We start from the raw sequence: 16,674 nt of genomic DNA, 5'->3' as shown, positions 1-16,674 counted from the left end.
TATATTGATAGCTCCCTACCTTTAAAATGGTAATAACAGATTTTATTTTGCTTTCAAAGAGTCAAATAATTGCATGCAAGACCATGTGTTGCACCACTGGGGTTGTGGGGGGTGGGCATTCACAGTGACGTCTATGTGATCAGCCTCCTGGCACACAGAAGACAGTGCCGGTGGTTCTCATCCAAGCCATGGTGACATCAGAGGTAGGAAAACATTTTTGTAAAGTTGTCTCTTAAGGTCTCATCAAATATAAATTCCTTTCATTTCCCCAAGATAAAGACCCTCAAATCCATCAACTTTGGTGTTCAGACAAAATGACCTTAAAACAATGTAGAGTTAAAGTTGTCTTTGTTGTTATTAACTAGGCAGAATAGCCACAGCATCTCTGTGTGACTTTGGGGTGTGAAAATGTGACTGCAGAAAAGACCTCCTCTAATTTGCCCTCTCCAACTCCAACAGTTTAGTTTTTTTTTAAGTTGTAGATGGACCCGATATCTTTATTTATTTTTTATATGGTGCTGAGGATCAAACCCAGTGCCTCACACATGCAAGGCAAGTGCTCTACCAGTGAGCTACAGCCTCAGCCTACCCCAACAGTTTTTACACCATCAAATAACAATGTGAAAGAAAAGGGATTTGTGTTTCAGAAACAGCTTTGGGCTTTCTGTCTAGTTTGTTTGGGGCTTACTTTTCTGGTGTTTAGGGCTAGACCAGTAGAAAGGCCAAAGATAAAGATAATAAAGCCCATGTTTTTGTTGTCAGTGGTGTGGTGCATCAAAAAGCTGACTGGAATAGTATCCATGAGAAGATATGTCAGCTCCTGATTCCATTGCGCACTACCATGCCCTTCTATAATTCAGAGGAAGAACGGCAGCATGGCTTGCAGCAGCTACAGCAGCGACAGGTAGGTCCTATAGGACTATTTCAGGGTTAGCTCACGGGTGTAGTGAAACTACTACCTGCAAGGGCCAAACTGTGTGGGGATCACTAAATTGTAACCTTGGTTAGAAGAGAGAATTTGTTTTACATGTGTAAGTTCTTAATCCCATTCAGTCAATTGTTTTTCACATCTCTACTGAATGTTTGCTAGATTGCTAGGGTGGCTATAACAAGATGCCACAGACTAAGTGGCCCTTATTTTCTCAGAATTCTGGAGGCTGGAAGTCCAAGACTAATGTGTTGACTGGTTTGGTTTCTTCTGAGATCTCTCTTCCTGGCTTGTAGTTGGCCCCCGTCTTGGTATGTCCTTATATGGTCCTGTGTGAGCATGTATCCCTGTGTTTTTTTGTGTGTCCAATTTCCTCTTTTTATGAAGATACTGGTCAGATTGAGTTAAAGTGGATTCAATTTTAACTTAACTCTTCAAAGGCCATATCTCCAAATACCATGATACTCTAAGGTACTGGAGGTTAGGGCTTCAGTTTACTAACTTCTGGGGGAACAGATCAGCTCTCGCATTCACATACCAAGTATTGTGATAGTCTTAGCACAGTCAGCTGCTGCATAGAATAAATAAAGAAGAAGGGCAAAACTAGCTACTGTTATGACATTGATAACATCTCAATTGTTATTTTAAAAAGCCATAATTGTCTAAAAACCAGGTTCATTGATTTTAATGTTACAATGCCTTGATAGTAACTTGAAGATAATGTTGAGTTAAAGTTGTTTCTGATATTAGCTAAACAGGATAATTCCAGAAGGAAAAATGAGATTTTTTTGAGAGAAATTCTCTGAAAATTAATTCAAATAGAAAGGCAGAAAGTTTGAGATCATCCTGAGATGTCTGTAGTTTTGGTAAGCTAAAGTTTTAATAAAACTATAAGAATAATATACATTTGTTCATCTAGTAGCTTTATATTGAATCCTCATATTTGCCAAGCAGTGAACTAAGATGAAAAGACACTTGTTCCTGGGCCATGAGAAGCTCAGAGTTGCCTTTTTTCACTACCTGTTTTGGATATCATGTCCATCTTAGTGCAGGCAGTCTCAATATGTACCTTCAATCAGTTCAAAGGATGTTGGCCTTATCTCCAGGGGTATCTACATCCACTTTTGCCTTTTACCTTTTGACTGGCTGAGACAGTCTATTTGTATCTTCCACAGAAGCATTTGATTGAATTCTGCTACACTGTTGCCCAGAAGTATCTTTTTGAAAAAAAATATGCAGAAGCTGTTCCAGCAGCTTTGCATTCCCTTCGCTTCCGCAGGAGTGTGTACGGCCTGAGTTCAGTAGAGCTCGTGCCTGCTTACCTGCTATTGTCTGAGGCCAGCCTTGGTAAGTAGCACTGACCTAGAACCCCTGAAGCCCAAAAGGCTATGTTCAGTCTTGTCAATGATCACAGACTCCAGACTCGACAAAGCCTGATGTCTTACCCAAGACACCTTTTGTGGAATTCTTGAGCAGGGTTGCTGTGAATTTTGACTTGAGGTGGGGAAGGAGATGCCACACTTAAGCCTACAGCTGACAGAAATCCCCTGAAGATAGCCTATGCAAAAGGAAGAAATTTAGCCAGGCATGATGGTTATATCTTTAATTAATTAAATGGTTATGCCTTTAATTCCAGCTATTTGAGAGGCTGAGGCAGAAGGATCAAAAGTTCAGGTCAGCCTCAACAACTTAGTGAGACCCTGTCTCAAAATAAAATTAAATTTAAAAAATGGACTGGGAATATAGCTCAGAGGGAGCTCCTGGGCTTAATTCCCAATATCACAAAAAAGGCGGGGGGAGATTTTGGGGGATGTTGGAGTGTCCTGAAGGAATTGAAGTTTTGTGAGGTCTCGCAAGTGACCTGCACTGACGAGATGAACTGGCTTCAAAAGAGCTGGCTGTATTATTAAGCTAAGAAACTGGCAAAAAAGCACAGAACACAGAAGTAATTCTCATGTTGAGGGTAGGACAGCTATGAGACCTTAAGGGTCAGCTTCCATGCTAGAAGGCCCTAGAAAGAGAGCATGTACCCAGAATCTTTTTATTTTTACAGGGAGGACACACAAAAGAGTTACTATAGAATGTTCTTCACCAAATAAGGTAGGGGATAAGGTTTCAAAGGGGGACTGTCCAATCCCATTGGATAATGCCCAAGTCCAGAGCTGAAGCAAACTTCTTTGCCCAGCGAAGGTGAAAGCCATTTGCTTCGCACAGCATGTGGCGTGCTTGGGATGCCAGACGGAAACCCCTTTTACTCAAGGATGCGAGGAGATGTTTAGCTCATGGGCATAGCGGCCTCCCACAGTGAGTCACTAGAATTGGAAAACTATAAAAAAAAAAAACAGGCTGGTGCTTTCAGTTTTTCTCTCTTGGTCCTTGTTTCTTGTCTCTGTCTCTCTACTTTGTTTTTTCTCTCTGCAGACCAGATTTTAATACCCTAAGTTTATTGCAGAAGATAGCTACCCCAAAATGTCAGATGTAGTTCTTAAATTTACATGTCTTCAAAGTTCAAGAAAGGTAATAGAAACAAATTAGCATCTGATTTCCAATTACAAGTTCCTAGAAGTTACAATTTTGTTTATCCAGTTTGAGTTTGGTATCTAACCTTGTTCTTTAGAGTCGGGTTTCCATGGTTCAGAGATATAGGAAACCACTGCTTATAAATAGGAGGAGGTGATTCTGAGAGTGGGGAGCACAGGCTTAGCAGATATCCACATACTGGCTTCTATAAGAGAATTAGCACTTGGAGAGGAATTAACATTCTTGAGCATCTACAGTGTTGGCACTGAACTATTACTTTGTGCAGCTAACCCTCATTTTATAAAAAATTTAAGTAAAACTGTTGGAAGTACAGTAGAAAGAACCCCACCCCACCCCATCCTCACTTTGCCATATAAGAATAAATTGCTGACGTGATGCCCTGTCTCTGGAATGCTTCAGCATATATTTCCTGTAAAGACATTTTCTTACAGGACCACAATATAACTTCACCTACTGTCATCTACAAAGAAGCCTCTACTTAATATTTTTCCAATTTTCCCAATAACATTTTCATAGCAAAAAACATTAGAGAATCAGAAAAAGCTAAAATTAATTTGGTTGTCATATGTCTAAAGTCTTCATTCTGGAATAGTTTCTCAGTCTTTCTTTGACTTTGACACTTTTAAAGATTATGGGCCAATTATTTTATAAAGCATCTTTTCATTTGGGTTTTTCTGTTTCCTCATGACTAGACTCAGGTTATGGATTTTGGCAGAAATATCAAAGAGATGACAATGTGTTCTTTCCCTCCTATAAGTTGGCATGCTTTTTCAAGTGTTCCATTTCTAATGATGATCATTTCATTTTATTTGATTTTTATCATTATCAACAGCATTTGGAAAATATTAGATGGAAAACTCCAGGAATAAATAATTTAAAAGATTTAAATAAATTTTATTATAGTTTATTATTATAATTATTCTGTTTTATCATTAGTTCTTGTTGTTCATTTCTTTCTGTGCCTAATTTATAAATTAAACTTTATCATAGATATGTATGTATATATGGGGAAAAACAATATATAGGGCTGGGATTGTAGCTCAGTGGTGGAGCACTTGACTTGCATGTATGAGGCACTGGGTTTGATCCTCAACACCACATAAAAATAAAACCATCTATAATAAAAAATTTAAAAACATAATCTGTGTGTACATATATGTATGCGTATAAGTATATATGTGTATATGTATATATATGTGTGTGTGTGTGTGTGTGTGTATGTGTGTGTATGAATGATTTGGTACTGCAGGTCTTGGAATATGTTCCCCACAGATAAGCGGGGGGTTACTGTAATAAAATGGCTGTTATTTTTAAGTCATTAAATTTTGGGCAGCAATAGCTAACTAGAACACTGGGTCTACAAAGTTTTAGATTCACTTATACCAGGTTATTCTGCAATCATCACATTTCTCCTAAACCTTTTTAGTCACCAGCCTATGGACAAAAATTCAAACACTTTAATTTAAAACTCTCAATTGGCTTTATTTTCAATTCTAGAATTAGGTAACACTTTATCCCATAAAGTAGAACAGATATTCCTGATGTTCATTTTAATTACTTTATTAAGGTGATGTCTGCCAGGCTTCTTCTCTGTCGTGTTATTCTTTCTCCCCTATACAATAAATGAGTTTGCAATTTTAGTTTTAATTGTATGGAGCTGTATGTTAAAGCCATATTCCTTATTAAACTTTCAATGCAGTCATATCAGTATACACTCCTGGTTTCCTATTTTATTCAGTGGGTTATAATACATTGCTGCAGTTAATTTGGTCCTCAAACTGTTCCCAGTTTGACCAGTGGCAGCTCCCACTCAAGCTGTCTTCTGAGTCTCCTTGGCACATCCTCATGGTTGTTTGATCATTTTCTGGAACATATCTCCAAGCATCCCTGATTTCCCTTCATGGAAACTGAAATGTGAAAACCAAGAACTGTGCACTGTACTGCCTGATACAGGGGTCTTGCTGCTCCCAGGCCATTTCAGTGGACAGAGTTAAAGAACATGTGTAAACATAGATGACCATGAGCCTATGCCAATATGTCCAAATCCTGTACCATACCACACACAGGCTTCCACCTAATTTTCTCCCATTCTGCATTTGTAGTACCTTTCTGGCAATGAGAAAGCCAGCTTCCATTTTTACTAGTCTATTTATATATTTAATCAGCCCCCTCCCTATTTGAACCAGTCCTCCATATCCAACCCTATCCCTTCCTCCTTGCAGATGTCCTGCTCTACCTCCATGAGCTCTGACTCTTCATTCTGTGTTGGTTCTTCTTTATGCATACCCTCCTCACTCTTTGGGCTCTCACCCCCTGTTTACCTACAGGAATGCCTCCTCACCCTGCTTGTTCTAGCCCTTAGAGAATTCTCTCACCTCCATTCTCTTACCTTATCTCTCCCTCTCTTCCTATATTGCCTTCTCTCAATTCCTCAGAGGTGTGGAGTTGTTTCCTTGTTCTGGGAGTCTCTTCTCTAACCATTCCCTGTACTTGTCCTCCTTTCCCCTTCACCCAATTAACTCCTACTCAAACTTCAGGTCTCAGCTGAAAGTTACTAACCCCTTGTCTAGAAGCCTTCCCCAGGGCCCCAGACTTAGTTGGTTGGGTCTATTTAATACACTCACTTAGAAACCTCCTCCTGTTTGCTGAGCACTTACTCCATTGATAGGTGTATATCATTGTGAGATTATTTAATCAATGTCTCTCTCTCTCTCTCCTGGACTTGACTGTAAGCTCAGGGAGAACTGGTTCTGTGCCTGTTCTAACTCATCATGTCTTCACACTTAGCAGAGTACTTAGGACAGTGAAGGTATTAAAAAACTGCTGTCATGGTACCTGAGAGCAGTTTTTTAATACTGCTCTCATGATAATGGTTACCTAGGCAGCATTGTGTAAGCATTTGTTGAATCGGAGTCCTTGTCACAGGATTGCTTTGGGGTTAAGTGAGTTCATAGGTAATGAATGTGACAGTGCTCTGAAAACTGGAGAGTGCTGTTGAAATGGAAATTTCACAACTGCACCAGGTCACTGATTTAAAACCTTGCCAACTGTAGTAAGCAGCTTTCTGTTGCTGTGACAAATACCTGAGAAATCCGTGTAAAGTGGGGAAATGTTTATTTTGATTCACAGTTTCAGAGCTTTCAGTTCATGGTCACTTGGTCTGGTTGCTGTCAGGTCTGCAGTGAGGGAGTACATAGCAGCAGAAGCATGTGGCAGAGGAAAGCTGCTCACCTCCTGGCAGCCAGAGAGAAAGGAGGGGCTGGGGACAAGATATGCCCCCAGCGACCTAATTCCTTCAATGAGGCCTCAACTCCTATAGTTTGTACCCCCTCACAATCGCCATCAGTTGAGGATCAAGCCTTCAGTCGAGGAGCCTTTTGAGGACATTCCAAATCTGCCAATGCTTTTTTTTTTTTTTTTTAAAGAGAGTGAGAGAGGAGAGAGAGAGAGAGAGAGAGAATTTTTAATATTGATTTTTTAGTTCTCAGCGGACACAACATCTTTGTTTGTATGTGGTGCTGAGGATCGAACCCGGGCCGCACGCATGCCAGGCGAGCGCGCTACCGCTTGAGCCACATCCCCAGCCCCTATGCCAATGCTTTTGAGACAGTAAATAAGTCACAACTTTCGGGCACATGCTTCTTTCCCAACCTAGAGATTCCTCCAGACTGAATTGGAAAATTAGCAGATATTCAGCCATTTCTTCTTTTTTTCCTCTCTTTTTCTTATCTATTTCTTCTTCCTCCTCCTCCTCCCCTCCTTCCCTTTTCTCCTCATCCTTCTTTTTTATTTTAATCAACTAGAAAAGGCATTTTCAGTAACACTTGAAGGGGAGGCCACCCTACCCGTCTCCTGCCACTGTTGGCAGTGCTTTGGGAACAGGAGAAGCTGGGTTCAGATCTCTGCTCTTTCTTTACTGGTTTGATGATTCTAGGCAAAGAGCTCTTCCTGGCCTCAGGGCTGGCTTTTATTCACACTTCAGATATGTGCTTAGAGGGAAAAAATAGTCACAGAGGCATTAGGCCCAAGAGGAAGGACAGAGCGGAAGGTCGGTATATGAGAGGTTCATATCTTCACCTCCTACCCCTTTATTGGTGCCATCTCTGCTGCAGCATTCGTCACATAAAACACTCCACACCTGGAGCACGCATCCTGCTCCACAGAATGCTGTCACAGTAGTTTCTAATCAGTTTGAACAGCCTTTCTAGGAGGCAAGCAGGCAGACAGGCAGCTGTTATATATCTTTGTAGCTGAACAAAAAGCTTTAAGTGTGAAGGGTATCTGAATACCAGAAATAATGGTAACTTTCTTTTCTCTCACCTTCTGCATTACTTAGTGAGGGTGTGTTGACCATTCTGCCCTCAGTGCCCCTCTTATATCTGCTCCATGTCCATTCACTGGTGTGGCTCAGGCTTTTTTTTTTTTTTTTGTCTGAACTATTTCAAAAATCTTCTATTGAATCTTCTACCTTTCATCCTCCCTTTTGGTCCCTCCTCTACTTTGGTTTCAGATCGTTCTAAATCTAAACCCAATTCTTTCTTTCTTTCTGAAAATCTTCTCATTTTGTCCCCATGCATCAAGTTTCTTGGCATGACTTCCTAAGCCCACAATACTCTGCCCATGTGCAGTTGCTTCTTGACCTCATTCCTGCCACCCCATATTTTGCACCCTGTGCTCTTGGCTCACAGACCTGCAGTTCTCCAAACATAACCCACTATTTCCGATCTCCATGACTCAGCGTATGCTGTTACCCTGCCTGGGATGCCCTCTCTCACTCTCTTATCTAGGTAGGAAACTTCATCCTACAATCTTGCTCAGCTCAGTGGACCCTGCTTCTCCCTACTCCATTGTCCCTCTCCATCTCATTCCTAGAATTAAACATTTCTTATTCTGTGCCACTTTCAAACCTTATGTTCCACCATCACATGTGTACTGTATTACAAATATGTGTTTTCATTTTGCACATGCCTTTCCCCAGCCCATCTGTGAATTTTTCAAGGGTAATAGCTTTGATTCATCTTTGAATTCTTGAGAACTTTTTTTGGAGGTTCTAGCAGGGGTGCACAGCTACTCATATACCCTTGACTGAAGAACGGTCCTCCTCTATTGGCAAAGATCATCCTGAATTCTTATTACTCAAGTAAGGTGTGACACATAAAAGGTATTCAATTTGCATAATTATCGTTTTTGAAATCGAGATATAATTTACATACTATAAAATTTACCCTTTTTAAAAATATTTACTTTTTAGTTATAGGTATACACAATATCTTTATTTTTATTTTTACGTGGTGCTGAGGATCGAACCCAGTGCCTCACACATGGTAGGCAAGCGCTCTACCTCTGGGCCACAACCCCAGCCCCAAATTCACCCTTTTAAGGTACAATTCAGTGGTTTTAGTATATTTATAAGGTTGTGTGACTATCACCACTATCTAATTCTAACTTCATTCTTCAAAGAAACCCTGTAACTGCTAGCAGTTATTCCCCTGTTAGCCATTCCAGCCCCCTCCTCTTGTGTCCCTAGTCCCTACAAATTCACTTTCTATCTAAATGGATTTGCCTATTATAGACATTTCATATAAATGATATATAATATGTGGCTTTTGGTGTCTAACTTCTTTCTCTTAGTATAATGTTTTCAAGGTTCATCTACACTGTAGAATATATCAATACCTTTTTCTGGCTAAATAATATTCCACTGGTAGACATGATTATATTACGTTGCTCATCTACTCATAAAATGATGGATGTTTAAGTTGTTTCTGTGGGGGTTTTGGCTGTTCTAAATAGGCTGCTGAGAGTATTCATGTGCAGATTTTTGTGTGTCAATAAATATTTGAACCAATGAACAAATGAATGTATGGTGAATCTTACTTCTTCATATGTTTTCTTCTTTTTTTTTAAAGAATTATTATTATTTCTTTTAGTTGTAGATGGACACAATATCTTAATTTATTTATTTTTACCCAGTGATGAGGATCAAACCTAGTACCTCACACATGTGATGCAAGTGCTCTACCACTGAGCCACAACCCCAGCCCCTCATGTGCTCTTTTCATCATGTGTTCTTTGTAACCTTCTTTACTGCTTTTGGGCAGGTATGGGCCGGATTGTTCAGGCTGAAGAATACCTATCCCAAGCCCAGTGGACAGTCCTCAAGTCAACTGACTGTCAAAATGCAACACAGTCATTACTGCATCGGAACCTGGGACTTCTCTACATAGCCAAGAAGAACTATGAGGAAGCCCGATATCATCTGGCCAATGATGTAAACAAGTTAAATTATAACACCTGGATGCTTCCAAGAAAAGCTCTGTTCAGTTTTTTTTTGTTGTTGTTGTTGTTGTTGTTTGTTTGTTTTTATACTAAGCATTTCTCGAAACTTTTTATTTGAGAATGCCTTTTGGTGGCTGTTAGCAAGAATACATCTAATGGCCTGAATTTAAACCTTTCTACTTCCTGGCCATGCCACCGTTGCCAGGTTAGATCTTCCCTGAGCCTCAATTGCTCCGAGAATAATAAGTGGGGACAGATTGATTCCTGATTAAGAGAAAGGCTTTGCTCCTAGTCCCAACTCTGTTGTTTCACTACCCTCACAGTCTGGGACAAATTACTTTACCTTTTTTATTGCTTACAAGACAAAAAAAAAAGTCTTTTCCACATTGGGTCATTGCAAAAATTAATAATAGAACAATATGTGTGCAGTACTTTGGCTATTTTTAAAAATAACACTGTCTACTTCAGAGTGTGGTTATTAAATTTAAATGAGCTAGATCTATAAGAAAGCACTTATAAACTATAAAACTCTATGAATGTTAGATAGGATAATGAGGATGATAACCAAGCTGTTCTTCCAAAATTATGAGATTCCCATTAGGATTTTAGTATTGGAAAATATTACAAGAGAGGAGTTCCTGAGCCTGAAATCTAGGTTAGGTTGGGGCAAATTGCACTTTCCATGTAGGTTAGTTCTTTCTTTAGCCTTTTCCAGCAGGCAACGGAGCTCTGGTTGCATGCCACTGCACAGTACCCATAAATTCATTCTGATGCTGGTTATTTCCAATACTCTAAATTTGTCCTTGGCCCTGGGAGGATGACCTCCATGAAGTATACAACCCAGACCCCATTGCTGTCTGGTTTGGGATGAGTTTGGAGAATGGGAAGCAGAGCAGGGAAGTGGAGGGTGTGAGAGAGATTTATATTCTCTGCTGCCTTCCTGTACCACTTTGCTCTGGCAGGGCAGCCAGTGCTCCCCTGTGGCCACAGTGTCTTATCAAGGGACCTTCTTCCATAGTGCTAGCACTGGCTGGGGTTACCCCTGTTTTCTACCCCTGGTTTTTGAACTGTAAGGATGATAATGGTTTCTTGCTGTTGGTTGTCCTTAATGCTTCACTAGCCCTTGTTGGTTCCTTAACCCTTTCACATCTCAAATATTTTTTCTACTAGACTATCTTCAGGCAATCCTTTTGAGGGTGACATCATTTCATCCTGGCTCCCGGACCCATGTAATCATCCTTTGAGCTTTTTCTCTATCCTCCACATCCTCCAATGAATTAAGCAGAGGCACATTCTGTCTTGAGCTGGGCCACCCAGTTATGAATTATGTCAAACACACATTCTTTAGCCTAGCTTTTTTTTCCTCTTAACCCATTTTATTGATATATACCAGAAAATTCACCCATTTTAAGTGTGCAGTTCAATGATTTTTAGTACATATTCAGAACTGTGCAGCTATCAGCACAATTGAGTTTTGGAACATTTCCATCACCCTCAAGAAATCCCTTATATCCATTTGCAGTCATTTCTCATTCCCACTCCAGGCCCAGGCAACCACTTTTTGATTCCTTAGATTTGTCTTTTCTAGACATTTTATATAAACAGAATCACAAATAGAACTCAAATCTGACTTCTTTCACCTTGCATAATCAGTTTGGATTCATCCTTTTTTTTTTTTTTTTTTTTTTGCTGAGAAGTAGTCCCTCATCTTGGGTAGTCCACAGTTTGTTTATCCATTCATCATTTGATGGGACATTTCAGATGTTTCTCTTTTGGGCTATAACGAATAATGTTGCCAAAACATTTGTGTACAAATCTTCATGTGGACACATATTCTCAATTCTCTTGGGTAGGTACCTAGAAGAGGAATTGCTGGATCATATAGTAACTCTATGCTTAACCTCTCGAGGAGCTGCCAAACATTCCCACCAGCAACATGTGAAGGTTTCGTTTTTCTCCTCATCATCACCAGCACTTGTGGTTTTCTGGGTTTTTGATTATAGCCATCCTACTGGCATGAAGTGGTATCTCATATGGTTTTATTTTGCATTTCTCTAATGACTGTCAATCTTAAGCATCTTTTATGTGTGTTTATTAGTTATCTACATATCTTTCTGGAGAAATTTCTAGATTCTAAGCCCATTTTGACATTTGATTATTTTAAAAATTCTTTCTGTGTATTCTGGATATAGGATTTTTATCTAACATGATTTGCAGAGGAATTCCAGCATTCTCCTTTCTCCTCCTGCAATAGATTTATTTTGCCAGTTGTGCATTTGGAACAGAGGACATCAGGACCTCAGGAGGCTACTTCCACTTGGCTAATACCTTCTATGATCTTCAAAAAGTGGACCTAGCAGACACATTGTACACTAAGGTGAGCTAGAGAATGTGGGAACTGAACCTTGACATTTAGGCCAGGTATATTACAACTGGTGTAAGACCATTTGTGAGAAACATACCATAAAGAGAGGCTCAGAGAAATTAAGGGTCTTGCCCAAGGTTACATAGCCTGATACACCAAAATAGATTAATCCCTGGCAAATAATAAATGATAGTCCTAAGAACCAGAGCTTAAGAGGCTCTCTCTCACCCAATGGGAGCAAGCTAATGTGGGTGTATTGAGGTGTGTGACAGAGAAGAGCTTTATAAGGGACATTTATTGCTGCAAGGTCCTGTCAAAAGATCAAAGAACTTGAAAGTAGCCAGGCATGGTGGCACATGCTTGTCATCCCAGTTATTTGGGAGGCTGAGGCGGGAGGATCACAAGGTCAAGGCCAGCCTGGACTTAACAACACCTGTCCAAAATTTAAATTTTAAAAAGGGATAGGCATGTGGCTCAGTGGTGAGTGCTTGCCTAGCATACACAAGACCCTCGGTTAAATCCCCAACACAAAAACAAAACACTCACAAAAACTGTTTCCAGTATATTAAGATATCATTTAAGTTCATTCACTACCACCTCATTTAGCTAGCAACTGTTTCTGTGTGTGATATAGGCTCTCATGTTGTGACTCTTGATTCATACTTTAGACCCAATTCTTTAAAAGAGGCATTTTGGTATAACTAAAAAGCCAAGAGTTTTGGAGTCAGACAGACCTGGGTTTAAATCCAGGACATGCCACTTAATAGCTCTTCCCAAAAATCCAGTGTGCTCATAGCTTCTCTGAGCCTCAGTTTATTTACACATAAAATGGAAATAATAAGAATATTACCTCAATTATTGTTGTGAGGATATAAGTGTTTAGGGTTGTTTGTGTCCTGTGAATAGTAGTTATTGTTATCAGATCCCACAGGATTGCTCTAGATGTGCCCATTGCAGCCCATCCCTGAACACATTAATTTGGCCAGGGCTTTTTGGGTTCCTAGGGCTCCCTCTGCCTCCAACTCAGGAACTCTGGCCCCATGTGCTGCATTCATATCTGGCTGATCTAACAGCTGAGGTCTGGCTCCCTTGTCTGATAGCCATCTTCTTTTCTAACAGGTCTCAAAGATCTGGCATAAATATTTGAATGAACACTATCAAGTCCTCTCACAGGCTCATGTAGAACAAGCAGACTTACTGCGCAAACGATTTGTGAATGACACTGGCTTGGGTAAGTGCTAGTTCACTCTAGGAAGCAGAGCCATGACCTCATCCTACCTAATCACAGGCCTTACACCTAACAGGGAGAGTAGCTGTTCCCATCATGGGGCATATCAGTGCCACCTTCCCATTTTACTGATGGGGAAAACCGAGCTTTTACTAGGGCTGGGAAGAATTCAGATCCTTCTTATGCATAGCCCTCAGGGAATAAATATGGGACAGATTTGGAGGCATAAAAGACCCTGAAGAGCATCCATTTCTTCTATATTATCCCTCCAGGGAACATAAGCCATGAGATAGTCTCTACATAGTTTAACCAGGCAGGCAGCACATATCTGTAATTCCAGCTACACTGGAGGCTGAGGCAGGAGGATCTCAAGTCTGAGGCCAGCCTTAGCAACTTAGCAAGATCCTGTCACAAAATGAAATAAAAGGCTGGGGGTGTTAGCCCGGAGCTAAAGCACCACTGGATTCAATCCCCAGTATCAAAAAAAAAAAAAAAGTTGCATTGCTAATTAATTCTGATGTCTCACATTCATTTCTCCTTTACAGAACAGTGAGTTCCTCTGAAGCAGGGCTAGATTTGATTCATGTCTATCCCCAGGCTCAGCAAAGGACTGAGTGTTGAGAGCACTGTACAATATCATGCCCTCTGAGATAATAGACAAGGGATCTAGTTTCTGCTCAAAAGAGTCATTCAGTACAGTGGGTGATACAGAGCCTATGTGCAATAACAAAGAACATTCCCATGACTATAAATTATATTACAGATGAATACCAGAAGGAAGAAGGGAGGACGGTTGGGTGGTGTTGAAGGGAGACTTTTTTGGAGGAAAGACTTTGAGGGAAGGTTTAAAAAATTAATTAGTTTATTGGATTTTCTCTCATTATAAAAGTGGTTTACCGTATAGCAGAAATCTTGGAAATCATAGCTATCCAAAGATCACCGGCCTTTAGGCTTATTACTTAAATACATGCCTGTTAGTCCCTGACTCATAGTAACTGTTTATTTATTAATGTGGGACCAAAAACCACTGGGGGGAAAATGTGACAGACTCATGTGAGGAAGCAGAAAGGCTATTGCTTAAGTATCTTTGGACTTAGGGGGAGAAATTAAGCCACTACTATGGCAAGATATTCCCCTTGCTCCCTCCATCAGCTCTAGGGTGGAAGCAGAAGTGGACCCAAGGAACCCAGCTGTGACAAATGCCCTGGGTTTAGGAGCCCACAAGATTTATTAGAGTTCAGGGTCTAAAGGAGAGACAGCTTAGTGACTTTGGGGCTTGTGGAGGAGCATTTTTCAGGTTACTCTGGTAGTGACATGCCAGGCAGTGCCCAGGGCTGCCTGAAGCTGTCCCACTTCCTGCTCTGCATGTGGCACAGTCCTTCTGCAGCTGGAGAACTAGCTGTGATTTGTGCTGTTTCCGTTGGAACCCTGGGAAGAAGCCAGGCCCCTGCCTGTGGGGGGCTTATGATGAGGGCAGGCTCTTTCCTCCCTTTTCAATGCAGATGAAGCCCAGGAAGCAGAAGCCATTCAGATCCTGACTTCAATCTTGAACATTCGAGAATCAACTTCTGACAAAGCTCCTGAAAAGACTATCTTTGTTCTGAAAACCTTGGTCATGCTTCACTACCTGATGATGAATTCTTTCAAGGCAAGTTTCCCCAGAAACTTGTAAAATGCAGAACGAAATGCATCAAGTAGTTGAATCCATCTGTTTTTGCCCAATTCTACTAGCTTTTTGTCCTTAGGGAGCAAGCCCTCACTCTAGAAAAGTTCACAAGCTCATGACATTTCTCTTTTGCTGAGTCCAGCCTGCTTAGTGGGACCTGGATTGTCTCCTTCCCTAGGGAAGCCTTCTAGGATTGGGGAAGTACTGGGAAGCTTGCAGGGCAGGAGGGCTCTGGAGGGTCTTTGGAGTAGGAAATGGCTGCTTTAACTGCATTCAGTTACTAATTTCCCTTTTGCTACAGAGATTCAGGCAGGAATGAACTGCTGTGAAATGGTTAAAAAGGTAACTGTTTTTGAGTAATTAGTACATGCCAGTCACTGTCTTAAGCCCTTTACATAATTATCATATTTAATTCTCAAAACAACTTTATGAAGTTAGTATTTTATTATCATCATTTTAGAGATAAGGAAACTGAGGCATAGAAAGGCTCAATTCTTTGCCCAGTTTCATAATAAGAGAGCTCATGTAAAAAAATAAAAAAATTCTTTGCCCAGTTTCTTACAGATGGTAAGTGGCATGTCTAATTTATTAATGGACTGAATCAGTCATTCATTCAAATATTTATTGAGCAGCTACCATTTGCTAGACACTCTTCTAGGGACTGGGGATAGAGTGGTGAACAGAAAGACAAGTTTCCTCTCTCTATGGAATTTATGATTTTTAGAGGAGGGGAAGCCACAGTAAATAAGTAAATGTATAAATGTGTAATATAACTCTAGACAGTAAAAATTGCCATAGAAAAAAACAAAGTAAGCTAGGGTTAGTATAGGGGGCTGGTTGGAGCAGGTCTTTCTCTGTGGGTGACATGGGAAAATTTATGTTTTCCTTCCCTACTCCCTCCTTCCCTTCCTTCCACAAACTTTTACTAAGCACTTACTGTACATCAGGGCTTGGGGAAGCTCACAGTTATAATAGAGAATAAAGCAAATCTCAGGGCACTGTGGAAGCCCAGAAGAGGGGCACTGACCCTGTCTGGAAAGGGTAGGTGGATTATGGAATATGGAAGTGTTCCCGCTGAACTTTAAATTTACCTTGGCCAAAACCTGCAGTACAGGGTCCAATTTTGGGGAAGTTGTTATCCCATAGTGTGTTAGGATGTCAGATCTAATAGAGATCCTCAAACAAAAGGAACACATCTGGACAAAAGGAACACCTCACTTCCTCAGGTCTTTACTCAGCTGTTTTTTCTGTGACACTTTCTGAGCCTCCCTGTCTAAAACTACAAAACCCTACCACCACCTCTAATGCTTCTGATTCCTCTTTCTTTTTTATTTTATTCTGTAGCATTTATCACTAGTTAAGATACTATTATGTTTTACTTGTTTTGTTTATAGTCTTTCTTCCATACAATATTGTAAGTTCCATGAGGACAGGAATTTTTGCCTGTAGTCACAGTACCTGGAATATAGCATCCATTCAGTAAAAATATTCAGTAAATATTTTTTAGAAGGAAAGAAGAAAGAAAACAAGAGAGAAAGAGAAAACAAGAGAGCATCCTAAAATGTCCTGTGGAGCTTCTTCCTGGGTTAAATTTTCAGGTCACATGGCTCCTAGGACTATGCCAGGATGATAATTTATTTGTGGTACCTGTCACTTCTGTGCCTCCC

General features: G+C 40.4%; 1 protein-coding gene across 1 annotated transcript in view; it reads left to right on the top strand.

Moving 5' to 3' along the window:
• The window catches only part of Zmynd12 (zinc finger MYND-type containing 12), a 29,673-nt gene that overhangs the window by 9,002 nt on the left and 3,997 nt on the right, over positions 1–16,674 (top strand). Inside the window, exons 2-7 of the mRNA XM_077791135.1 lie at positions 763–904; positions 2,104–2,275; positions 9,571–9,740; positions 12,003–12,125; positions 13,233–13,344; positions 14,844–14,993. Coding sequence (XP_077647261.1) covers positions 763–904; positions 2,104–2,275; positions 9,571–9,740; positions 12,003–12,125; positions 13,233–13,344; positions 14,844–14,993 — 869 coding nt within the window. The remainder of the gene's footprint in view (positions 1–762; positions 905–2,103; positions 2,276–9,570; positions 9,741–12,002; positions 12,126–13,232; positions 13,345–14,843; positions 14,994–16,674) is intronic.

The sequence above is a fragment of the Urocitellus parryii genome, chromosome 11, assembly GCF_045843805.1.
Source record: "Urocitellus parryii isolate mUroPar1 chromosome 11, mUroPar1.hap1, whole genome shotgun sequence".
In the NCBI taxonomy this organism is placed as follows: Eukaryota; Metazoa; Chordata; class Mammalia; order Rodentia; family Sciuridae; genus Urocitellus; species Urocitellus parryii.
The sequence above is the reverse complement of the archived record's forward strand: the minus strand, read 5'-3'. Positions and strand labels throughout refer to the sequence as shown.